At 39.4% G+C, this 26254-nt stretch overlaps 1 protein-coding gene across 1 annotated transcript in view; it reads left to right on the top strand.

The window, feature by feature from the left end:
* The window catches only part of TAF3 (TATA-box binding protein associated factor 3), a 177036-nt gene extending 151000 nt beyond the window's left edge, over positions 1-26036 (top strand). Inside the window, exons 5-7 of the mRNA XM_046680096.1 lie at positions 20224-20479; positions 23280-23386; positions 24168-26036. Of these exons, the coding sequence (XP_046536052.1) occupies positions 20224-20479; positions 23280-23386; positions 24168-24282 (478 nt within the window). The 3' untranslated portion in view covers positions 24283-26036. The remainder of the gene's footprint in view (positions 1-20223; positions 20480-23279; positions 23387-24167) is intronic.
* Positions 26037-26254: the final 218 nt, after the last annotated feature.

Here is a 26254-nt window from a genome sequence, read left to right as displayed (position 1 = left end):
TGATCGTCCTCCTCTCTGCTCCACTGCACCCTTGTGATCGTCCTCCTCTCTGCTCCACTGGACCCTTGTGATCTTCCTCCTCTCTGCTCTGCTGCACCCTTGTGATCGTCCTCCTCTCTGCTCCACTGGACCCTGTGTTTCCACCCTCTCTCTTTGAGACTTTCTATTCCTTGTTTTTCTTGGTACTACACTTGTCTGGTTCTCTCTTATCATTCCTTCTGTTTTTCTTTTATGGACTTTTGCTTTCTCTTCTCGCCCTTGGCCCACCACTCTGTTCTTTCTCCCTAAATTTTCTTATTCACTCTTAGGTTTCAAAATTATATGACGATGATTCCCAAATCTTTATTTCCAGCTCTGATTTCTCCCCTAAGAGGCACACTAGTCTGCCCAGTTACCTGCCAGAAAGTTCTGACTGGATGGACCAGAGGCACTTAACATAACATTTCCAAGATTTGAACACATCGTTATTTCCCCAAGCTTGTTCTTCTTATGTTTTTTGTCTGTTGATGATGTGACCAGAACCTCCATTTTCAAGCCATTTGAGTTTCTAGGGGAACTTGAAAGAAGACAAGACCCTCTGACTAGTAGAGTTGGGAGATTTATTTATGTCGCAGTAACAGGCTCAACATCCTGAAAACTAAGATAGGAATGTCTCCCCGACTCCAAAAGGGTTGCTCTGAACAAAACTGAAGGGAAGAGGAAGACCCTGTCCTCAGAAGCCCCCTTTATCTTCACATGAACCCTCGGCATCTTCAAGTCTGGACCCCTCCTCTTCGTCTACGCGCAAGTGGTCAGTAGAAGCAGCCAAGGGCAGGATGTCTGTACCGTCTTCACAGGCTTCTGCAACTGCCCCAGCAAACATCATTTAGCTGGGAAACAGAAAAGCCATTAGATGCAAGACTGTTTTGCTTCCTGGGGAGAATGACTGAGAGTTTTTAAAGTTTTCCACTTTTCAAATCAAGTGAAAACTTTACCCACACAGATTACCCTATGCCTGTCTGAGCTCTAAGCTCTGCCCTCAAACTGTGAAAGCTCCAGCATTACCAGCCATGGTCACAGAAACGTGAAACCCAAGGAGGGGTGATACCTCCCTTCCCCCCTCCCAGCTTTCCCCTCCTAACAGCCGACCGATCCCCAGTCCCTGACAGTTTTACCTGCTAACATTTCTTAATTCCCTACCGTCTTCTCCATTCCTCCTGCCACTCAAAACTCTTCTCCATACTTACTCCCTCCAGAGCAATCTATCTGGAGCGCTTAAAACCCTGCGGTGGCTGGCTTTGTATGTTGTAGCTCCACAAACTGCTTGCAGTTTCCCATATAGAACTGGGTGTTTTTCATCTTTCTTTCTTTTCTCAGGTCATCCTGTCTGCCTCAGATGCCCTCTGCCTCCACGCCCCCTCATCAGAGTAACTCATATTCATCTTTTTACACTGTCGTTTGTCATTGGGGGAAGTCATCGCTGCCCGTCTTTACACCCTACCCCCAGCTGGCCATCTTCTTCCAAGTGCCCAAAATACACAGTTTTTATCCAAATTATTCCACTTGGTACGCTTTATATATCTACCCTCTGTGACTGCCTTCTCCCCCAGATCGTGAGTTTCTTGGAAATTGAGTGTGTGCTGCATTCACCTTCTCTCTTAACTCCCAAAGAGCAGGAGGCACAGTAGACTGATGACAAATATCTGTTGAGACGCGTTTGTGGATCCAGACAGTCTCTCAGCTGTTGAGCCGTAGAACTGATTTTCACTCTGAACAAACTTTGGTAAATTTGAAGTAGTATCCAAATAGGGTTTCATTGAGCTACTTTTACAGAATAGCTGTGACATTAGGAGCAACCGTGCTTTTGTTGAGTAAAAACCCCTTAAAATGAGAGGCGTAACAGAGGACAGAGGAAGCTTACTCTTAGCCCTCCAGTGCAATAGACAGGCTTCCTTTGGTGTTGAAATCTTTGTCAGCGATTGCTTCTCCTTCTAAACCATGGCTCTTGGTATTTCACCTAATTTTAGAGATAATTTGAATAATAAGAAGATGCTAACAATAAGTTGCTTAAGGGAATTGCAAGATACTACAGGTGGAGTGACTAAATTTCCGAATTTGTTTTAAATAATATAAAGTCAGTCATTCTGTGGTCTGTGTAAAAGGGAAATGTGGGTTTCTTTAAGACTTGCAGTATCTTTATAATAACAGATGTACCACACATATACTCTGAGCAGATGAAGAATGACGCCCCTATATTTGAAAATAAAATTGTCAGAGTAGCTTTTCTTCTGAGGTACCCTGATTGTCCATCTTTGGCTCCCCGTGCCGTATGTACGTAGGGTTTTAATAAACGAGGATTAAATAAGAATGTCTGGGAAACAAAACACGGAAGACTCTGATCAGGACATAATAGGCCTTCAATAAATGTTTATTATATGTTTTCTTCTTTTTAATGCTGACCGCAGACATTTGCTCTAAAGAGAAATACTTTCACTAAGATGTTACCTATATTCTCCTGCATCCTTTGGATAAAATCAGGTATAAAAAGCAAAAAGGCTTTTCAACACCTATTTCAAACAAGTATCACTAAATATGGAAGTACTTAGTTTTGTTTCTTAATCTTTTTTTCTGATTATAAAAATAATAAATGGTTAGTTTTGTGGTTTTTTTAAAAGATAAACTGTTTAGAAATGTGAACTTAGAAAGCAAAAGTTCCACTAAATCGCTCTCTTTCCACAATAATCATGCTAGTTGTTTGGAGCGCTTTTCAGCAATTTTTTAAAAACAGAGTAGGATCATCTCACATACACTCCCCTACAACTTGCCCCCCGCCAAGAGCTCGTCATGGACGTTTGCCCAGGTCTGTGTGACGTGGTATTTTATTTACTATTGTATCGTAATTTATTTGTCTTTCCCATCACCAATCTGTGGACGTCTGAGTTGTTCCAGATTTTGCTATAACAAATAAAGAAACAACATCCTCATATACAGATCTTTGTTTATTCAAGTGTTGGTAGATCAAAGAATATGAACACTTAAGATTTTTAAGAGATTATCATGCCAAATTATCATCCAAAAAGCTATACCAGTTAAAATTCCCACCGACAGTAAAGAGAATGGAATGACTATATGTAGGAAGGATTAGTTAAATCTGGTGGTTCTGAAATTCTGAGAGACTCTGGAGCAGCTAGTAAGTTATTTTATATGGTAAAGCTAGATCCATTCTTCTTCTTCATGGACCTGTGAGTTGGTTTTATAGAAATCCTTTCTTCGTCGGAGGGAGCTTTTGATTTAAGAATAGTTGACGTTTACTGAGGCCGTTCCCGGGTATGTTCTGAAACGTGTTGATCGTTGGAGCTGTCTCCATCACAGGTGGCTTTTTGGAGGGAGTGCATTATTCATGTAAAACGTAATACTGCAAACGATCATTTTCTTTGTGATAGTGTTTGTGCCTTGAAGTTCATGTATCAGATTAATCTGGGAAAGGGACCTGGTAAATATTGTGAGTTTATTCAGATGTTTGTAAGTATCCAATTTTAAAACACAGTTTTTAAGGCTAATATATATGATGTTGTTGGTACTGTTAAATCAAGGTTCTCAAGTAGGCATTTTTTTTAGTCCTTTGGATAATACCTCCTCCTTTTGAAGACAAATGTCTGTTATAAATCCCCCATGAATTTCTAAGATGGTGCATTGTTTGTGTGTGATACTCAAAAGTTTACTTTTGCACGAATACCAGAGTAAAAGTTTTGTCTGTGAGAAATCTTCAGTGTTGTATTTGTTGCCGTTTTTTAGTCATCATCTAGATTTTTTCCAGGCTTTTTGTAGAATATGTTGTATCAAACTTGGCCTTGTCCCCAGTTGTGGCAGAAATGACCTATTGTGAATTCAAGCACATTTTCTACCAGTTTATCAACCCAGAGGAAACAGACCCAGAAGTCCCAAAGAAGGTTCTAAATGACGCAGCAGAGTTCCTGCGTCCGTCCGCAAACAGTCACTGTGGAGTTGTGCTCTGCTGGGCCTGGCTCATGTGTCCTGCCTTGGAAATAGGAGTAAGATAAAGCCAGACCCTATGGACTGAAAGTGGGAGGGGAGAGAGTCTGAAGGCAGGAAGGGAAATGGACGCTGCATGGAAATAGGCAAACGCAGCAGGTGTCCATTCTGCAGTGGGAATGTTTCATTTTAAGTTTTCTCCTTCGAACTGGCTTAGATCTTCTGGTGTGCTGAATGTTAAAAGCCACTATATTTATAGATATATATTTATTTATTTGTATTCATGATGTTGTGAAACCTCTATTTGGGTCATTTGTTTACGAATCTTTCTTTCCATAGATTTTCTTTGCTGTTTTAAATTTCCTATGAAAGATAATATTAGGCACCTGAAATTGCTTGGCCAAATTTAATGTTGTCTGGTTTGGAATTTCAATCTATATGAATTGTTGGTAACATCAGTAAGCTTATTGAAGGAAGATTTTGGAGTTTCCCCATAGGGTGCTGTGTACACTGTAGATACTAAATTATAACTTGTTTGATAGAAACTGCAAAATTTGTGTTACCTTACTGTACGGGCTTGTTTAAAAGCTGACATCCTAGCTTCTGGAGACTGTAGTATAACGGTACTATTGGCCCTGCTATGAATTGTATTCTCTAGCTATTTCTTTTACAATATCTCAGTGTTGGCTACAAAACCCTTTGACTTCAGATGCAGATAATCTCAACTGGGTAATAATGAGACAGAAACTGGTACTGGGTCACGATTCAGAGCTTGAAAAGTCATGCTCCTGGTATATATGTATAAACTACGTCTATGATAGAATGTACTTATCTGATTTTATGTTAATAAATATGTGCTGCATCTTAAGTATGGTATTATTCTAAAACTTATTATAATTAAAAGACTATATAACTGTTAAAATTAACTGTATATATTTTAAAGGGTTTGTTTTTGTTGTTATCTTAGATTAACTACTAGAGCGCTTCTGGCTAAAGTTGGACATTGACCTGTTTTTGAACATAGCTTTAATTTATGTTATGATGCGATTGAAGAAATACTGATTTGTCTATGTATGGACATGTGAGCTAAAACATATAGGAGAATTAATGTGTCGTCAATACTCTTAGTCTCATTGATTCTGAAATAAGATGAACAGAATGAGTAAATCACAATTTTAAGTGGTAAACAGCCATGTTCCAGTTTTTCCTTATGAAAGCCAAGTAACTAAAGCAGAATGTCTGCAACTTTTTTTTGTCTTCGTTGTTGTTTATTTGTCTGATAATAAATACAAGGAAATCCACCTATGCCTCATATTTAGATCACTTTCAAAGTATATTGACAGGGTAAATTTTGAATTGCCTCTACTTTTTTCTGGCCTTTCTTATATGAATTATTTTTCTGTATGCATGCATACATTTATAAATCGGTACATGTTTTTTAAAGTATTATCATTATTTAATTTTAAAGCAAAGAAACTAGAAGAAGAAAAACAGCTCTTAAATAAGGACTGAAGTTTCAGATTGTCTGGCATTGACTCTTCTGCTCATTTGTGCTCCCTAATGTAAACATCTGAATTAAAACCATTCAGAGATGACCTGTCAGTTCAGTGGTCTCCGTCGCTGGGCCCCTGCCGCTGCTGTGGCAGGAACGGGGGGAGGAGGAGGAAATGCATTAGCTGCTGCTTTCAGGTGTCTCCTTTTGAGGTCATGTTCTTGGAGTCAGATCCAAAGCAGTCTTCACTAAGGAAAAGTGTGACTGACTTCCGTTCTTTCTTCACGTGTCCCTCAGGCCAGGGTTTGTCATTTTTCTTGCCCTCCTAGGCCCTTATGGTGATAGAGGATTCTAGAAAGAACTGTGGGGAGACAAGAGGACCAAAATCTTCAGTAGCCTTTAAAGCTCACAAATGAATTCTTGATTCAGTGCTTAAGTGTGCAGGAGCTGTGGTGGCCTCCTCTCTTTTTCCGTCTTTCCTCTGTCTTTTTTTCAGCATGATCTCCACCGCCAGTGGAATGCTTTCCAGTCTTTGCCTGCCTCAGAGAAAAGTTTGGAAACATTCTCTTATTATGTACATTTTTAAAATTTTTTATTTATGTTTTGCTTTAAACTCCCTTGGCCACTTTTTTTTTTTAACATGAATCTTCCTCTTATTCATAAAAGTCCTTTATATGCTAAAGCAACCAAAATGATTTTTCATTAAATATTTTATTAATGTTTATTGTAGCTAATTTATTTCTTTGGAGTGTAGAAAAACTTATCCTTTTATCTCATCTCATTTTACAGCTTAACAATTGGACACGTTCTTTTACAAACAAATTGTTAAAACCCTCTTCATTCTCAATTTAGAAGATCATTTTTATTATCAAAGATACAGGATCAAGAGATGCTCTAGGAGGAGAATGGAACCACAACGGTCTGCAGTATAAGAGACATCATACTGTATACATAAGTCAATAGATATTAAAATTGTCAGGAATATAATAGAGATCATACTATATGTAATAAGTATATATATATAGTTGTCAGGAGTATAGAATATACATATCGTCACTTATGTACTTATTTTAGCACACTAAGATGAAAATAAACATATGTGTGTATATCTATATATATATCACATGGTATAACTATGTATATTTTTTCCCATACTATTAACAGAGGAAGATGAGAATTTGTATAAAGCATGGTGATTTTTGGTGAAGACACAGCAGCTATTATCCAATTTTAATATATTTTAAGGTAGCAGTGTTGGATTTTCCAATCATGACTCCAGTAGCAGCTGAATTTTATAACACTCCAGTGTTAGAAAAGAGATACAAATCTTAATCATAATCTTGTTCATTTTTCAAGTTCACTAGATATCATCTTACTGCTTTTAGTATTTTCAAATACTTTGAATGTTATTTAATCCTAGAATGAATGAATGAATGAATGAATGTTTATCTTTTATGGTTAACTTGCGTCTTGAGCAGATTTCCATGTGAAGGCGTCTCTCTTCTGTAGACCCTGGGCTCGGGGAGTCCTCAGGTCCAGTCCTATCTCTGTCGAGCGTTCAGTTCCATTGGGTGTGCTTGTCCTTGCTCGGGGAGTCCTCAGGTCCAGTCCTGTCTCTGTCGAGTGTTCAGTTCCATTGGGTGTGCTTTTCCTTGCTAAAAGCACCCTATTATTTGCTGGAAAGAAGCAGAGCCTTTCTGAAATCACAAAATCTTTTCGACGTTCTGACTCCAGAGAAGTGGGTTTTGAGAAGAACTCTGACGCTGCCCTAGACAACACCCTCATGGGTGTGCCTTTTTAAAAATTGATCTGCCTTTAACAAATGTTAATTTTTATTATGTACACAGTACCACTGTTTCGAAGGAGATACACTTGTGCAAATGGTAAATTTGAATCAGATGTTGGTCCTCCTCTCAGGAGCATAGATGTAAAAATCATAATAGAAGGTGGAAAGTGTGAAAGGTTATGAGAGATACAGCTAGAATTATATAGAGGTTCAAGGTGATTACCTCCAGCTAGGAAGTGTTAGAAACGCCTTGTGGGGAGTAGAGTCCAAAATGCTGTTCTCCTAAGGGCCTCTGAAATGATCTTTTTCCTGTGTGGTTGTGTCACCAACATGATACATTGAGGTTCGTTCATTTCCATTTATTTTCGACCTGTAGGCAATTTTATAAATTTAACTTGGAGTATATAAAACATTTACTTGAATGCAAAGCTGAAATGATATAAGAAGATATATTCAGACAACTGCTGTCATCGCTTTCCCTCGCCCCTTTACACGCCTTACCCTAGAGGTTACCATTTTTGTTTCTTTTATTCTTCTTCTAGTATATCTTTTTTGCAAATATGAGGAAATTGCATTATTTATTATTTTTCTGAGCATTAATGCCCTTTTAGGATATTTTACAGATTTTGAACATTTGACAATAGAAATATATAATCATTTGAGGATCCCCTTTGGAAATGAAGATTGTACAATGGCTATGTTTTCCTTTGATTATTTCATGCAGTTTGTTTCACTTTTCCAATAGGTCATGCCTGAGTTAAAAGATAAAATCTTTGCTCCTTGCTATGTACTTGGCCTATGACAAGATAAAATACTCGTTCTATAAGATGTTGTAAACATGCAAGAGGCAAGCCATGAGCTTGAGGAATTAAATCCATTTACTATTAGAATTATATGAATGCTAAGAGTTGAGCTGTCAGAATCAAGAGGAATAAGGAGTAATGATTGATTTGAAGAATCAACATAAAACTGGTTCCCATAATTGTGTTTGGGTATTTGTTCCTGTTGGTCAAATGTGAAATATGGAAATGACTGTGTTAGAATTTGGCATTTTAAGTACTGATACTCTAAAATATAATTTCTCCTAAATTCTGAATATTTATTTATATACCTAAATGAGATAAATTAAATACTTAGTATATTTTCTATTTCCACATAACAAATGACCCTAAAACTTAGCAGCTTAAAGCAATAAACTTTTATTACTTCCTAGTTTCCTGTGGGTCAGGAATTTGGGTGGTTCTGACTCAGATCTCCTGTCAAGCTGCTGCCCAGGGCTGCCATCATTGGAAGGCCTTGCCTCGGCTGGAGAATGTGCTGGGAGCTCACACACATGGCTGTTGGCAGGAGGCCTCAGTGGCTGGTCACATGGGCCTCTTCCTAAGGTAGCTTCAGCGTCCTCACAGCATAGCAGCTGGCTTCCCCAGAGCCAGTGATCCAAAAGAGAGAAGGCAGAAGCTGCAGTGTCTCACAGCTTAGATGTCTCACAGTGTTGTTTTCACGATATCCTGTTAGTCAGTCATCCAAGCCAGCCTTCCCAGTCTGTGAGGGGACTACATGAGTGTGGGAAGACTGGACAGTGGGACCCTCGGAGGCTGACTGCCATACTTGGGCTTAGTATTTCTGGGACTTTTAGAAAAAAAGTAAGAAAGCACAACTATAATGTTTTATGTAACCAGTGACCCACTGTGCAGTTTTAGAGTAATATTATAGTGACGTCTCAGTGGTGTTTTTTTGTTTGTTGTAGGGAGGGGTTAGGTTAAGATACAACCTGGGAATCTGTTTCATCTGGTATTTCAAAGGGTGCATGGTATTTCTGAGATTGATTAAAATTTTAAATCTGAAGAAGAAAAGTGAGTTTTGGCTTAAGGACCGTATTGTTTTATCAAGGTGGTTTTTCTCCCAAACATTGAAGAACTTCCCTGTTTGGAAGTTGATGTAAAATTCATGGAGGTGATTACAGTAGTTTTTACCTATGGCATCATCTTGTTACCATTTAATTAAATAAGTGGCTGTTCACTTTTAAGGGTGAATAAGTAAGCCATTGTGAGGGCACTTTTGAACTTCGTGTGCAGTTTAGTGGCACTTATTAGACTTTGATAATTTAGATTACTGGCTTCCTAGTGTTCGCACACAATAGCTGAGTAATGAGGCTCGTTAACCTCCCTGTGCAGACATATCCAAATTATGTTTGCCTCCAGCCTCCGAGGCTCCGTGTGGCTGGAGAGGGGAGGATTGGCTCTTTATTGACTTGTCAAGCTGTGAGTTTGCATTACAGGCCACGTAGCTCATGACCCATTCTATTTATTTCACTGTTTTGTGGTGGGGAAACAAGTAAAGAAATCCTGCGGAAAATCCCTCCCTGTGCACGTTTTTGTGAATAACGCCAGTGTTTGCAGCAGGTAGGGCGCTCTCACCAAATCCTCCAAAAGAGGTAACGTTAGCGGCATGGAGCCCGCTTGGGACCCAGCGGTGGGCGGTGTTGGTTTCTCTGCATATTCGACAGAAAGTGCAATTAAATAGGAGGGAAAAAGTGATACTCCAAGTTGAAAAAGAGAGAGAAGCAAAATACTGTCTAGAAATATGAAACACAGCTTGGCCATGAAGGCCAATAGGAATCCAGAATTATTTTCACAATGATCAAATTAGGTTAAGTGATGATAGTTTATCTCACAAGTGGTGAGAAGTTATATCATGTTATACTGTGTGTATGTTTTTTCTGTAATGTTCAAAATTGAAGAGATAATGAAAGGATTGTTATTAAAACTGTTTCCAGTTACCACAAAAGTAACTTCGGAGTTAAAATAAAAAATAACTTGCAAACACTAGTGAATTGTCTTATGAAATTCAAAAGAGTTGGGAAAAACAAGTCGCTTGAGTGCTGAAAAGAGAAAAGTTTTCTCCTGAAAAGAGAAAGTCAGGACGTTTTGTCTCATCAACACTGAGTACCCACTTTAATGTTTCTCCTTTTGCTCCTCAGAAAACTTGAATGAGAATTATATTTATATATATATATATGCAGTGTTATTTTTAAAGGAGTAATTTAATTAAATTGGAGCAACAATATTAGGCATTTTGGAAGGATCATTTTTATTATAATATTTTCATCAAAATACCATTTCTCTAAATTAAAAAATAAGAATGTATGTACAGATAGTTATTTCTGAGATTTCACGTGCTGCCCCATAAAATGAGTCAAAAATTTGTTTCTGTCCCTTGGCTCTCCTGCCAATGCTAAGCCATTTTCATGGGCACCATTAGCAGGCCTTCTAGGTAAGGAAGAAATCTAAGAAAAATAGAAAATGAAAGGGGATGGGAAAAGAGTCAGGTAAGGCAAATAATATTCATTCTGTGTTTAGTGTAGCTTAAAACAAAAGCATTCCCCTAGAACAGTTAGAATGGAACCTTCATGATGTGCTTGTACCTTGCGTTGGTGTGTAATCGTTTTTGGTCTGAAAATGGTTAGATAGATGAGGAATTAGAATCCATGCTGGCAAATAGAAATCTCAGTGGCCTTGGAACTCAGCAAGTAGTGTGGAAGGAAGATAGGCAGGAAGGAAGTAGAGAAAATTGGCCTAATTTAAAATATATTAAACAGACAAAAATATTCCAAAGTAAAATGGTTATTTTATAGGAGCATTTTCTGTGCAGTGTTGGGCATTATGATTATAAAGTTGATGAATACGTATTAAGACACTGTTTAATACTGCAAATAATTCAAGGACAAATAAGATACACACCTTACTCCAAGGAATGTGTTGCCTAATATGGATGGTAAAGACAGATATGCACATAATTAGGATACAGAGCAACTGTGGACATTGTTTCTTTGAAAAGAAGAGACCCAAGACTGTGAACCAACCTTAATATCTAAAGGCTGTTCAAATTTACGATTTTAATTATGTACAAAAATAGCATAGTTTTATGGCTGTGCTGGTCCCCTCCTTTGATCCTTTTGTTGTTCGTCTCTGTTAATGATGGTACACTCAATTAGATGCACTAATTGAGCAACTTTTTCATTTAGCTTGGGACTCTTATTCCAGAACTTTAGGGCTTGACTTTGGTCAGCATCTGTGTGCAAACGCTTTAGCTGAGCCAGCATGTTTTCCCAGCAATTTATTAAATATAACAGACGCACAGAAAAGTGAACAAACTACAAATGTACAACTCAAACAGTAATTTTAAAATTCCCACACAATTTAGATGTGTATATTGTGACAAGTGTTTTTAACTTATTTTTTATTACATGTTACATATGTTAATTATAGGTAAACTGAAAGAAAAAAACACCTATAATTCCACCGAATAGAGCCAATTTCTGGACATTTTGGTGTATATTCTTTTGCTCTTTTTTCTGAGTACACACTCATGCATTCTTGTTTGCTTTTTTTCTCCCTCACAAATATTGGACTCTATTATGCATACTATCTGTAAACTTCTTTTGGGTAAGCATAGCATTTGTGTGTGTGTGTATGTATGTGTGTATCCTCTCTTCAAATATAACAGCATAATATTTTGCTCATAATTTATTTAACCAATCCCCTATTTTAGGGTATTTTCAATTATAGTCATTCTAGTTTTTGGTTTTTTCGTAATCAATAAACAATGCTACAAATAATATTCTTTACCCCATATTTTCGCATAGTTGTCTATCGTCTCCTCAGGATGGCTCTTTAGAAGTAGAATTGCTGGTCAATACTTGTGCGTTTTTAAGGTTTGATAACCATTCAGAAATACTGTACCAACCACCCCTCTCATTCTCTCGTCTTCATAACACTAGGTGTCATCAGTCTTTTTAGTCTCTACCAAAAAAGGTATTTTGGTGTTGTTTTCATGTTCGTGTCTTTGATTACCATGAATATAGAACATTTTTTTCCTTTCTATTGGCTGTTTGTGTTTCTTCTATTCTGTATCACCTGCTTATGTTCTTTGCTCATGTTTTAATAAGAATGTTAGTCTTTTTATTTTTGATTTGAAAGAACTCTTTATATATGAGCTACTGAACCCTTTGTCCTGTATGTTGCAAATAATATTCTTCATTTTGTCTTTTGCCTTTGCTTATGATGTTTTAAAAATTTTGTGCACTCAAATCACTGTTTCCTTTTATGGTTTCCACTTTTGATGAGATACTTAGAAAATCTTCCCCCAAGCCAAGATTAAAAACATATGTTTACTTGCTTTCTGGGTCATTTTGATGGTTTTGCATTTTCTTCTACCAAATCTTTAATCCCTCTAGAATTTATGGTTTATGATATGCCTGTAATTTGTTTTCTTTTTTCCAAATTAACTCCACCTTCTTACAACTCATAGTAGAGCTAATTCTCAATTTCATATGATTTTTGTATGTCAGAGCTCATGACTATCTAAAAATCATTTTAGATAATAGGTTCAGTTGTTAGAATAGCTAATAAATAGTGAAATTGAAATAAAGTGATAAAAGGAACAAATTCTTTGCAAGTAGTTTTCTAAGTTCCCACCCATCCGTCCTGTACATAGTGGCGCCCCTCCGACAGCCTCTGCTTGTTGACGCCTTAGATTTCCAGGCCTGCTTCTGCCTCTGGCCTGTGATCCCAGGGCTGAGTCCTGCCTCCTGCCCTCCTCCGAGTCACCTCCGTGAGCCCACAACTGGAAATGCCTGGGTTCTCCCCAGGCCCCTAACCTCAATCTGTAATTGCTTCACTTTCTCTCCCTCTTCTCTCTCCTCTTCGTCTCTTTTCACTGATAGCCATGTTTCCTCACCTGTCTTTTATCCCATCTTTCTTCCCATATCATAGTGCATATTACTAGGCAATTTTTTCCTATAATTTTTATTGGCTAGAAAAATTACCAAACCTATCATTTCATCTAGGAAATCACTGCTTTCAGGACCAGCTTTTGTTTGTGTTTTTTTGGTTTGATTAATAAAATTAAGTATGTTCAGATTTGTAAGATGCCTACTAATGCCAGTTACCATGTTAGATGCTAAAGCTACAGCAATAAAAACCCTTGCTATTCCTTTGTGGAGCTGCCAGTATCACAGGGCTAACGAATCTATGTACAGACTGTTCAAGTTATTCTTCAGCCTTATGAAATTTATTTGGTCAGTTTTTTCAAGGTATTCTTGAAAGAGTGAGTATTCTGTATTTGTTGAATATGGAGTTTTAAAAATGTCCTTTGGGTCAGTTCTGTTATTTTTGTTCTTTCTTTCAGACCTTCTATATATATCCATTCTAGTTTTTTGACTGCTTACTCTGTCAGTTACAGAGAGAGAGATGCCAAAATCTCCAATTATGATTGTGGTTTTGTCTGTTCTTACACTTCTGTTAGTGTTGCCTTATATATCTTGGGGATATATTTTATTTTTAGGTGCATTCAAATTCTAAATTGTTACATCTTCCTGGCACGAACTTTTTAGCATCATGAAGTTCTTGCCTTCATATCTGTCTTGTGTCATATTACTTTTCTTGTATTTACACGCTGTTTTCCTAGCCTCTTACTTTCAGCCTTTCTATTGCTAGATGTGTTTCTGGTAAACACCATAGTGTTGGGTTTCATTGTTTGCTGGGGTTTTTTCCTCCCCTTTTTTTGGTGAGGAGGATTGGTGCTGAGCTAACATCTGTTGCCAGTCTTCCTCTATTTTGTATGTGGGACACCACCACAGCATGGCTTGATGAGCAGTGTGTAGGATCGAAATCGATGAACCCTGGGCTGCCGAAGTGGAGCATGCAAACTTAACCACTACACCACCAGGCTGGCCCCCTAAGTTTCATTGTTTTACTCAGTCTGACAAGTGAATCATTTAGACCATTTACATTATATAATTATTGATATTTGAGTTAAAATCCTCCTTATTTTGGACTTTCTATTTGTCTTATCATTCTGTTTCTTTTTCTCTCCTTTCTTTCCTTCTATCAGGTTGGTCATTTGTTTTATCATTCCATTTTTCTCTATACTAGTTTAGAAGTTATACATACACTCTGTTCCTAATCTTGACATGGTTACCCTAGAAGTTACCACATTTTAAAGGTAATAGCTCGACATCTCCTTCCAGAGAAGAGGACGTTAGAACACGTTAGCTCTCTTCCCCCACTGCTGGTTTGCATATTATTATTTCCATATGTTTTATCTTTTTTTCTAGTTCCACTGTGTATTACTATTGTTTTCTTTGGTCAATGTGTGTTTAACTTTACCACCACATTTCTCCTTCTTCCCTGCCTCTCAGACCTTCTGATGGGGTCCTTCCTTCTGAAGTGCTTCCTTTAGAGTGTGAGGCACTCAGAGTGTGGTGCATGGTCTCCCAGAGCGTACGCCTTTCTAATAGTTTGTGTGATGAAGTGGATAGTAATGAAATGGGAAATACTCATAAAACACTTGCACATGTAAAATATGATAGTTATCTTGAGGAAAAGCATTTGTGTCATTATTTAAGTTGAAAACCAACCTAGCTGCTTTTCTTACAAAAGACCATTTTTACTTGAAAGAGCAACTAACAATGGTTATTCACACTTGAATATTTGACCAACATTGCCTCAAAAATGAACAAAATAAGCCTGTTATTTCAAAGAAAACACCTGAGAGTATTTGACATAAGTGATAAAATTCAAGCTCTTAAGTAAAAATCAGAATTTTGGAAAACACGTCATTAAAAGTTGACAGTTCTTCAATGCTTTAAGAAAGTTTTGATGAAATAGAGGGTAACACCAACAAATGTGATTTTTTAATATTGTATGATGTGTAAATATTTGGAAGATCTGAATAAGTCAATGAACCAATATTCCAGATGACCAGCACATGATGTTATAAAATTGTCCTTGGATAAGATATCTATTCAAAGTGCTAGACAGATCAATGGATCTTAAAGTAACCGAATATGAAAAGCTTATTGATTTGGTTTCAGATTGCACATTGCAAACTTTTAAGAAACTACCACTGTTGCATTTTGGTTCAGTTTCGAGGAAGAATTTACACAAGTATCTCAAAAAGCCATTACAATACTCCTCCCTTCTCTAGTTAGATATGCATACATTGCGGAGAGTTGCAAAAATATAAATCATTGCCAGTCTTCTCACAAAATTGTTTTGTCTTGGAAAGTATACTTACTTTTCATTAGAAAAATGCTGTCCGTTAACAGGTAATGGTTTGTTATTGTTACTTTTTAATGAATTACTAAATCTTTTTAAATTTCTGTTACAATTTTAATATAGTAAATATTGACAGATATAATGCACACAAGTAAAAGGTCTTTGGGTTTCTTAGTAATTTTTAAGAATGTAAAGGGGTCCTACGACCAAAAACTTTGCGAATTGCTACTTCAGAATTTCTTTAGTAAGAGTCCCCTGGTGGCCAGTCCGTAGGTTTTGCCTGCCTGAAAATGTCTTTATTTCATCTTTAATCCTGAAAGGTGTTTTCAAAGAGAAAAATCTATTTTTCTTTCACACATTGAAGATGTTATTCCACTGTTTTCTAGATTTTATCATTGCTGTTGACAAGTTGGCTGTCATCTGTTTCTTCTTTAGAAGTAATTGTTCTGTTTTCCCTCCTGCTGCTTTTCAGACTTTCTCTTTGTGATGTTTTATAGTTTCGCTCTGATGTGTCTAGCTGTAGATTTCTTTTTATTTATCTTGCCTGGGATTTGCTGGGCTTCCTAAGTCTGTGGGTTGGTGTCTTTCATTCGTTCTGTAAAAGTCTCACATATTCTTTAATGTTTTGCCTCTGCCCCGTTCTCTCTCTAGAATTATGATTAAACATGTACTAATTAGATCTTTTTATTGTATTCTCTTTGCATCTCCAGGCTACATTCTAGATAATTTCTTCTGTCCTGTTTAGTTTACGGTTCTCCCATCCATTGAGTTTTAAATTCCAATTATTGTATTTTTCATTTCTAGAAGATCTGTGTAGTTCTTTTCAAATCTGCTAGGGCATTCTTTATTACCTCCTATCACCTGCAGATAATTTCAAACTTTGCCTTTTATTTTTGTAAACACTGTAAGCAGAGTTGTTTTATAGTTGATAATTCTAGTATCTGTGGTCTTTATGGGTCTCTTTAAACTGCCTGTTACTTCTTCTGCTTCTCCCTGATGCTACCTGGCTTCCATGTATGTTTGGTTATCTTTGATTATATGCTGCTATTTTTCTTAAATAGTTATTTATTAATACTAACATTGATTAATTTCTTTTTTTTCTGCTTTTTCTCCCCGAGTCCCCCCAGTACATAGTTGTATATTTTAGTTGTGGGTCCTTCTGGTTGTGGCATGTGGGACGCCTCCTCAGCATGGCCTGATGAGCAGTGCCATATCCATGCCCAGGATTTGAACCAGTGAAACCCTGGGCCGCTGAAGTGGAGCACGCGAACTTAACCACTGGCCCCAATATTAATATTAATTAATCAATAATTTGAATAATTAATATTAATAATATGAGGTATTAATATGAGGCCTAGCTTTCAAGTTGCTTCCTCTCAGGATGATTAGTGTTGAGTATGTAGGCACATTACAAGCCCAGATTACTTTAAATATAGTGTCCTGAACCACCAGAGCAGAGAATTCATGGGCTTCTGATTCACCCTGCCTAGTCGGTGCAGCCTGCTGGGAACCTTCCTGTGGGAAGGGCATTCTTTTACTTCCCCTTTGGCAGGCCTGGGCTTTGAAACCTGTCCTCTTTATGAAAACCAAAGGTCAGATGCACCTCTGTACATGCCCTCAGGGCAAAACACCTGGGTTCTACTTCCTCTCAGGATTCCTTTTTTTCTTTAGATTTGGTTTGAACACCCACATTTTAAACCAGTATGGGAAACTTGCTCTAAAAATGGTGTGTTTTAAAAATTTAACCATAAAAATGAGGAGCTTGCCCCCTGGATATAAATGCCATAGTAATGACTTTGCACTCCCACCTTAGTTGTGAGACAAAACTCACTCAGTCAGCGTTGAGAGACAACCTTTATAGTTGGGATCACGGGTGCTGAACCCAGGTGCCTGGGTTTAATCCTGGCTCTGCCACATGGTCGGCTATGAATCTGGGCAAGGTGCTTCATCTTCTGTGCTGTGGTGTCTTCATCTTCAAAAGGAGGGGAGTAACAGTGCTCATTACCTCATTTGGTTGTCATGAGGATCAAGTGAGAGAGGCAAGTACGCATTTAGCACAGTGCCTGGCATGCCCTGGCTTTCGGGTGCTTAAGACGGTTGAGTACTTAGTCAGTGGTCGAAAAATATACACTGTTAATCATGGTAAACATTTGTAGCGTGTCTCCTGCACAGACAGCCTGTGTGAAATTCTCTTGGTCTTTGGCTGTGTTCAAGTTAGGAAGGCAAGCACACTTGAATGAAACAAGGGGAGAGCAAGTAGATAGCGTTAACTATTTGCTTACATAACAGTGGAATTTTTGAAATAATTTAATGTATTATAAACTTCTAATCAGAATAGCAAAGAAATGAGTGCTTTTTGGTGGGGGTGGTTTCTAAACTAGGACTTGGAGAAAGCGGAACTGTGCAGGCTGGTGGTGATGACGCCTCAGGGTGTTGGCAACAGCCGTGACGTGTATCTGCGGCTGGTGCTGACACTTCACAGTTGTACTTGTTGCTCTGTGTCCACTGTGACCCTCAGAGGCAGCTGTATGTGTTTACCCTTTGTTGTCTTTAAAGCCAGGCCTAGGAAGTTAAGTGTGAATGGCACAAAGAGATGGGTGGGTGCCATCGCCTTAGAGAGCAGCTTAGGACTCCTTGTAAAGGTGAGACTGTGCCTACCCTCTAACCCAGCAACTTTCATCTCTAGGAACATAGCCCAGGAGATTGTTGAACAGATTTACAAGTTAACGTGTAACATTGTGAGTTGCCACGTCCTACCCTCAGTAAGGCAATGGACAAAAACCCTTTGACCTATTCATACTATGGAATACTACATAACAATTAAAATAGGTAATATAGGGGCCAGCCTGGTGGTACAGCAGTTAAGTTCTCATGTTCCACTTTAGTGGCCCAGAGTTCACCAGTTCAAATCCCAGGCGTGGACCAATGCACCACTCATCAAGCCATGCTGTGCAGGCGCCCCACATATGAAATAGAGGAAGATGGGCATGGATGTTAGCTCAGGGCCAGTCTTCCTCAGCAAAAAAGAGGAGGATTGGCAGCGGATGTTAGCTCAGGGGTAATCTTCCTCAAAGACAAAAGTAATATAGATCTATATGTATCAACATGGATAAATCAAGAGACATAAAACTAAGTGGGCAACTAGTAGAGAAGTAAGTTCTGGGGAGCTAATGCACAGCATTGAGATTATAGTCATCAATACTGTGTTGTAAACTTCATAATTGCTAAGAGGCTAGGTCTTAACTGTTGTCACAAAAAAGAAATGCTAACTTTGTGACATAATAAGGGTGTTAGCTAACACTACTGTAGTAATCATATTGTAATGTATAGCTCTGTCAAACCAACACGTTGTACACCTCAGACTTACACACTGCTGTATGTCAGTTATATCTCCATAAAAAAAACTGAGGAAAGCTAATTGCAAAGGAGAAATACAGTGTGATATTGTTTATATGGTTGAAACATGTAAAACAGTAGTACAGTATGTGTCATTTATGGGAGGTACAAAGGCAGAAAAAGTACGAAGAACGAAAATAGAAAAACAAACCTGTCAGCTTTAGGGGGGTCACTTCTGGGGCACAGCGGGGGAGAGACCTGAAGCAAACACGGGGAAGGGCTAAGGTCCGTTTATCTCGGACTGTCACCGAACCTGTTACCTCATATTCTCTATGCTTGGAATGATACGTAATTCTTTTTAAGTAAAGAAACCTAAAAAAAGAAGAAAAAGAGTTTTAGAATCAAAAAGACCTTGGTTCAAAGCCTGCCACCCATTTACCCAAATTCCTCTCTCCAGTTCTGTGTCCCCATCCATAAAATGGGGACACCATAACTCCTTTGACATTGTCATGGGACTCGATGAGATGGTCGAGAGTGTAATAGTGAGCTTCTTATAGGCGCCCAGTAAACACTATTTCTAAATGACTTACCCAAGGTCACCTAGCTGGCCTGTGGCAGATCTGGGATTTGAACTCAGCTCCCCTGACTCTGAGTCCAGTGCTTCGTCCACCGCATGAGTACTATGAATAAAATGTTGCTAAGGAAGGGACAGCTCTAATTATCAGTCAGTAACATCACTGGGAAAGGAGCTCGAGCTGCTTTTCTCTCCTGGGGAGCGAAAATGCACTCCTGCAACTTGACCTTTCTCCCCAGCCCGTCTGAGAATCTTAAATCTTTAATGCCTGGCCATCAAGCCCAATCCAGAAGTGAGAAAGTCTGGCATTCAGAGCATTCAGAGCAGGAAACCCTGGAGTGGAGAAAGAGGTGTATATATGAGCTTCGTTTAAGTTACTGTGTCCAGCTTTGGTAGGTTAAGCTGCAGGTCTTAACAAGCCCAAAGTCTCAGTGGCCTCCAACAGCAGTCGTTTACTTCTCACTCCTGTGACACGTCCATCATAGCTCTGCCCACGTCCTCTTTGCCCTGAGTGTGAGCTGACGGCTGTTGGAGGACTCGCATGCAGCACACAGAAAAGAGGGAAGCTCGGCTTTGTGATGGCGCTCAAAGCTTCTACGCAGAAGTGGCACACGTCACTTCCACTCATGTTTCATGGGCCACGGAAGTTCCTTTGCCAAATCTGAAGTCAACAGAGAGGGGGTGTATCCGGCAACAGGGGGAACAAACACACTTACTCTAAAAATAGTTACATTTCTGTGAATAGTACCTGTGTATTGGTTGCTAAAAGTGTCTACATATCTGGTCACTGAGGGACAATTTGGGGAAATAAAAAATGAGGCTGAATAAGTTGAGAGGTGAATTGGTAAAGGGCTTTGAACTCTGAGGTCTGTAGCTATCTCTGGACTGTCCAAAGAGTATTTTGCCAGCAGAAGAATAACGTTATTTTGTGATAATGTTTTTAAAGATTTGGTTTGATTCGACCTCCTGTTTTGACTTTTCCTTCTCTCTCTCTCATTGGCAGTGTCATCAGCAAAGTGGTGCCTGCGCCCGAGGCTAAGCCAGCGCCCTCTCTGAGCAGACCCAAGACCCCGCCACCTGCGCCAGCCCCAGCCCCTGTGCCTGTGCACGTCACCCCCGCCCCGGTGCCTTTGCCACTCCTCGCACAGTCCACCACGTCCCCTGCCTTGATGCCGTCTCCGTCTCCCGCCATCTCTGGAGCCGGAAGTTCCAAAGCCCCTGTCCGGAGTGTGGTCACGGAGACGGTCAGCACTTACGTGGTATGCTACCTTTTACTTTTGTAGTATTTAAGAAAAAGTCACTTGAGACTTGTATCATGAAATGTTTTCAATTAAAAAGCAGTGTCATAAGTATCATTATTGAATTTCAGAGGCAATTCTTTATGACTGGAAAGGTATTTTCAGTGCATTTGCAAGCTTTTGGCTGAAAAGTATTGTTTTATAGTGTTTGCATGTTTAGTCTCCATAAATACTGTCAAAGCATTGCTTTTCTTTATATTGTTTTAGAATATGACTATAAACAAATTTAATAACATCAATATATAAATAGAGAGATGAATAGTGATATTTAAATCCCATGTTGAATCTCTTGATCAAGCAATTAAATTATTCACTTAAGAGCATGATTTACGTAATGTGCAGAGATCTGATGAGCCAGCTGCCGTTTCTGAGTAAGAGCAGTAATTAGAGTATTTCTTTGGCTAAGGCCCAGAAAACACCAGGGCCTGTGGATGAAAGGGAGCTGGCTTTCAGAGCGCAGAGCCCCCTGAGTGCCCGAGCGTGTCTTCAGGTGGCAGAACGCGCCTCGTGGAAGGAGTTCTCATTGTGCTCGTGGGACTGTCTTCAGGTCTGAGTCACACCCTGAATTGAGTCTAGGAATGAAGGGTTTGTGTTAATATGTCCTTTGGACGCGGTAGAGTGACACAAACACACAACAGGCACATAGAGGTACTCAGTGCGCTGACATTGCCGTGACCACCAAGTACACAGACCGTGGGCTGTGAGCTCGTGACAGCGGTCTCTCTGCATAGATGGAATTGGAAAGGGGCTGGTAGGACTCACGATAGTTGTTATATGTCATGCAAATATTACATCTCTTTAAAGGTGGTGTGGAAGGAAATTTCAACAAATCATTAAATATTGGAGGCATTAGATACAAAAGATAAGAAAATCTCAGAAGAATTAAGAGAAGATATAGACATGAAAAATTAACAGAAAAATATTAAATTCACAGTTCAAGACAAAACTAGAAGATGCGATACAAAAGTCTGTGATCTTCAAATTGGCCCATTTGAGGACCAGTTGCTGTAGACGTTTAATTAAGGCCACATCGCCCCAAGATGGGTTGATCAGGAAAGATTTTATACTCAACCTCCTCAGCCTCCATTTCTGTTTCTGTAATTAAGGGGTTATGTTAGACTAGATGATTCCTAGAGTATGTTCTAGCCCTGAAATTTCAGATTCTTCAGTGGATTTTTAAGCTGACTTATTGGTATGGATCAGATTGGTATAGACAACATGGATGGGAAGCCTTCTGTCTCCTAAGAGACATTTCGTAGACAGAGGACAAAATGTGTGATTTGGAGGAAAGACATAGGCTATAGAACAACAAGGCTGATTTCGTCGCTGCCCAATGATGTGGCTTTGGACCTGTCGCTCACATTCCCCTAGCTCCCTTTCCTCATTCTTAACCTATCCCAGGGTTGTTGAGGATGATTAAACAAAGTAAGATGTTTGGAATAACTTAGTAAACTGTGAAGTGTTGAGCGTAAGTTATCATGGATGCTGCGGCAAATTTCTCATGTAGCAACAGAGTCATGGCCTTCTAATTCAGGAGAGGTCAGCCAGCAGCAGGACTGGCCATGCATGGCAGCTTCAGGGCATAGGATGCTGGGCCGGTCTTACCCCTAGACAGCGGGCACGTAGTGACTGTGCTCTCCCCTTGAAATGAGAGAGGGCTGGGTCCATGTAGCTGCCCACAGATTTCTTTAGGAAGCTTTCATGTCGACGTAGGTTGACTCTGAAGAGACTTTCTCAAAAATGGTCAGCCTTAAAAAGCACATCAGTAGAATGAAATAGTATCTATGCTCCTAATACACGCATCACACACCCAGAAAGCCATTTCTTTTCTGTATATCTAGTCACTGTTGTATTTGCAAGTACAGGAAGAGACCGTACCTCGCAAAATAAACTGAATGAAATTATATGTGGTGTTATTATGAAAACTTTTGAGAATTAGCTGTCAGTCGTGGCTGTTTTGAATGCCCAGTGCAGACTCTTTCTCCCGGATGGTTGTTAATGTGGAGGTGGAGCGAGTGGTACAGCTGGGGCTGCTTCTTGTTCGAACTGCTGCGTTAGGTAAAGCAAACTCCAGCGCTCACGGTGTTTGCAGCCAAATAACGTGAGAACATGCAGCTCTTTGGCCTCCTGCCTCCCCTGCTTCATTTGCCCTTTAGTTGATTGTACTTTACTGAAAATGTCATAAAGGGAATGGAAAGTTACTTAGTAACAACTCTTTTATATCCTTGATCTTATCAGCTAGTTCAGGAGAAGGGTTTGGCTAATAAGTAATAAGCTGATGCACGCACATTTGGCTGTATGTATTAATTCCAGGCCTATGAATGCGGCTGAGGGAACTGCGTATACTGGAGCTGTGTCGCTTTCAAAAATACCAACTGTTCCGGCCATGAAGACCCTGATCATTAAGAACTTACATATTTGCAGCATTTTTCTAGATAAAGGGGGCTGTCGGTCATTAGGTCATATTGTTCACAGAAATGATTATGAAATGCTTTGTTTTTATGACTTAGAAAAGAAAGTTTAAAACATTCATTAGAACTGTCTTATCGTGGAGCCCCTAGTGGCTGTTTTCTTTTTCATGTGATCCTAGGAGAGTGATGGCCATGATCATGGCTTTAATAAATTAACTACTGCTTCTTTTTCATGTAATTTGCCAGTTTATTCGGTGTGCAGTATAAAGTAACCGTTCTTATTCTACTCCCTTTTTGGTTCTTTTTCCCCTTTCCCTCTCTGTTCGCTCCCTCCCGGTTTAAACCCTCAGATCCGAGACGAATGGGGCAATCAGATCTGGATCTGCCCCGGCTGCAACAAGCCGGACGACGGGAGCCCCATGATCGGCTGTGACGACTGCGACGACTGGTACCACTGGTGAGCACCCCGGCCCGGCCTGCCCCGCGGGGCTCCCCACCCCCGGTGATGAGTGACCGCGCCTCGGGTTTGCGCCCGGTTCCGCTGCTGTCCTGAGAACAGCAGACGAGCAGGATCACCGAGCCAGTAAAATGTGATTAGAAAGCACGAGTGTTTGGACTCTTGAGATTCAGCCTAAATTCCCAATATTCTGCTTAGCTTACACATCCTCCTTATTTAAAAAAAAGGAAATAGAAGGCTTTCCCCTTCTTTCCAGTGAGGCTCTGTAAAAGCGACAGTGCTTGACAGTGGGGCTGAGCTAACCCCTCTGAACACAGGTCCCAAACTGCAGATAAAGCGACCGCTTGTCTGTTTTTACACCTCTTCGGCAGGTCTCCAGAACTGAAGAAACTCTACCAAAATTTATGCCAATCATCTTCTCATTTTATCTTTAAAATACCTGAAATAAAAAGAAATCCATTCAGTCACATGATACATGATAGCTATAAGATAAAAACAAAGCCGTTGCTCAGAAGAATCATACCATTTCTGGCTGAAAGGATGAATGAGCTAATTAATTTCTCCAGTAGGGCCTGTAAAAGGGGCATTATGTAATAGAATGACCCACCGCCCGACAGCCTGCTCCATAAATTACAGCTGTTTGACTCGGATTTCTAGTCGGTATACAATAGACTTAAAAATTACTTAATTATTTAAAATTATGTTAAAACATAGAAAAAGAATATGTATATAAGTAAAGCTTGTTTATCTGAAACTTTTGTGGGTTTTTTTTGCTGTGTAGGCCCTGTGTTGGAATAATGGCCGCCCCGCCGGAGGAGATGCAATGGTTCTGTCCCAAGTGTGCCAACAAGAAGAAGGATAAGAAGCACAAGAAGCGGAAGCACCGGGCACACTGACGTCTCCGCCCCGGGACAGCGCGGCGGCCACGCGGAGGGCGCTGGGCCCGCGCCGCCATCCCGCCGGCACCAGGGTCCTGTGCAGAGGGACCCGCCAGACTGCGGACGCGCGTGCGCCCCGGAGCCTCCTTCTGACGCCGAGCGCCCGCGGCCGGGCAGTGGATGCGGCGGACGCAAGCAGGGGCCGCGCGAGGACCGCCGCGCCTCCGTTTTTCTATTACCAGTGACAAGTATTATTAATAAAAAGACCATAATGTTCCCCTTTGATCCCTTTGTCCTCTCCAGGGCCTTTTCATGAAGGTGTTAGACGAGAAGATGACGTGTAATGCCTTGACTGTGTCTAAGGATGATATGACTAGTCCGTGTACAGTTTCCGCCTCCGCCCTCCACAGTAAGATAATCATAAGAACATAAGAGACAGCTCCAGGTGGAGTACTGGTAAATATTTTTGTGATGAAAATATATGAAGCTCCCCCTCGCCCCCCATTTTTAGTACTAACATGTAAAATGTTCAGGCTTTTGTGAAATACCTTATATTTTTTAAGAAAAAGGTTTCTATCATGTCCTGTTTGCTTTTGTGCAAATTATTTTTGTTGACTCTCCCGTATTTTCTATCTTTGTTGCATTCTAACTCTGCCCTCCTTTAAACCGCTGGCGCTCTTCTCACCGCGTATACATTTCATCAACTTGTATGAAAACTCTTCAGACCAGAAGATCTCCCCTCATGTAAATAATAAATATTTATGAAGTAGTTATTTTTTAAATTTTTATCGTGTTTCATTCTGGCTTTCTCTGGAATCCACTGTGATTTCAGCCATGTCTGTAATTACCGCTTCACGTAAGCCGAGAAGGCTGGAAAAAAGAGCCACAGTTCAAAGCCACCTCCCTTGAACTGCCCGGCGCAGCCCGGAGCCTGTGGGGAAGGGACCTGGCAGGTGCAAGGAGAACAAGGCGTTTGATAGTGGATGATTTGAAATCATTCTGTCATCTATTTTGTTTCTGTAAATTTCTTTGACTTAACTTTTATTAAAAGGACGTGTAGATTCCCCGAAAGTAAAAAAAAAAAGTATACTGTAGCATTTTGTGTTTATATGGTTTTATTTCTGCAAATCTGTTCATTGATATTGTGGTTTAAGGCTGAAATGAAGTATATTATGAATTTTTTTTAAGAAAACTCATCAAATTTCAGGGTACCACAAAACTTTATTATATTACTATACTGCCCACTATTTATTATATGTTATAGATGTCTGAGAGATAAACCAAATGTTTTATTTTTAATGTAAAACATCAAATTTAATTTTATTAGCATATTTTAGCAACTTTGGAATAAATATGGACTTTTACTTGATTCTGAAATAATCCCAATTTGGACCAGTGTAATGGATATCTTGAATGCTAGAATATGGGCTTTGAACCTAATACAAATATATTAATAGAAATTGTGACTTTTTTAATGCCAAGTAAGTTGATATTAGTGTATGAATTAGTCATATTTTAAAACATATTATGTGGTTAGAGAAATGAGGTTTTCTGCCATGAATGTTAAATTGCAAATCAGTGGAAATGGAGTCGACCTTTTCAGAGTGCAGTATTTCATCGCCCTCCTTGTTCTAGAAGCCAAAATTTTTCTATCCCTACAAAGAAACAAAGCATCTATGTTGAGATACGTGTTTTTTGTTTTATTAATTTGACATCATCCTAAATACTTTATACAATATTTTCACATGCACAAATATACCCATTAGTGCTTTTTGGAGAGGGATGGGGGGGTGGGGAAGTGCAAAATAAAGATTATTGGCTATTTCATAGTTTGCTTTTCCATTTTCTTTATTTAGGATTTAGTTACTTGAGGCACGGTCAGTGGATCTAAAGTTGCCACGTTTAAGTGAGCCAGTCATGCTATGAAATAAGAATGAAGGTGCCTATATATAACTTCGCCCCCATCCTGCTGGCTGCGAGGCTTCAGCCC

Source organism: Equus quagga, chromosome 12 (assembly GCF_021613505.1).
Source record: "Equus quagga isolate Etosha38 chromosome 12, UCLA_HA_Equagga_1.0, whole genome shotgun sequence".
Classification (NCBI taxonomy): Eukaryota; Metazoa; Chordata; class Mammalia; order Perissodactyla; family Equidae; genus Equus; species Equus quagga.
The sequence above is the reverse complement of the archived record's forward strand: the minus strand, read 5'-3'. Positions and strand labels throughout refer to the sequence as shown.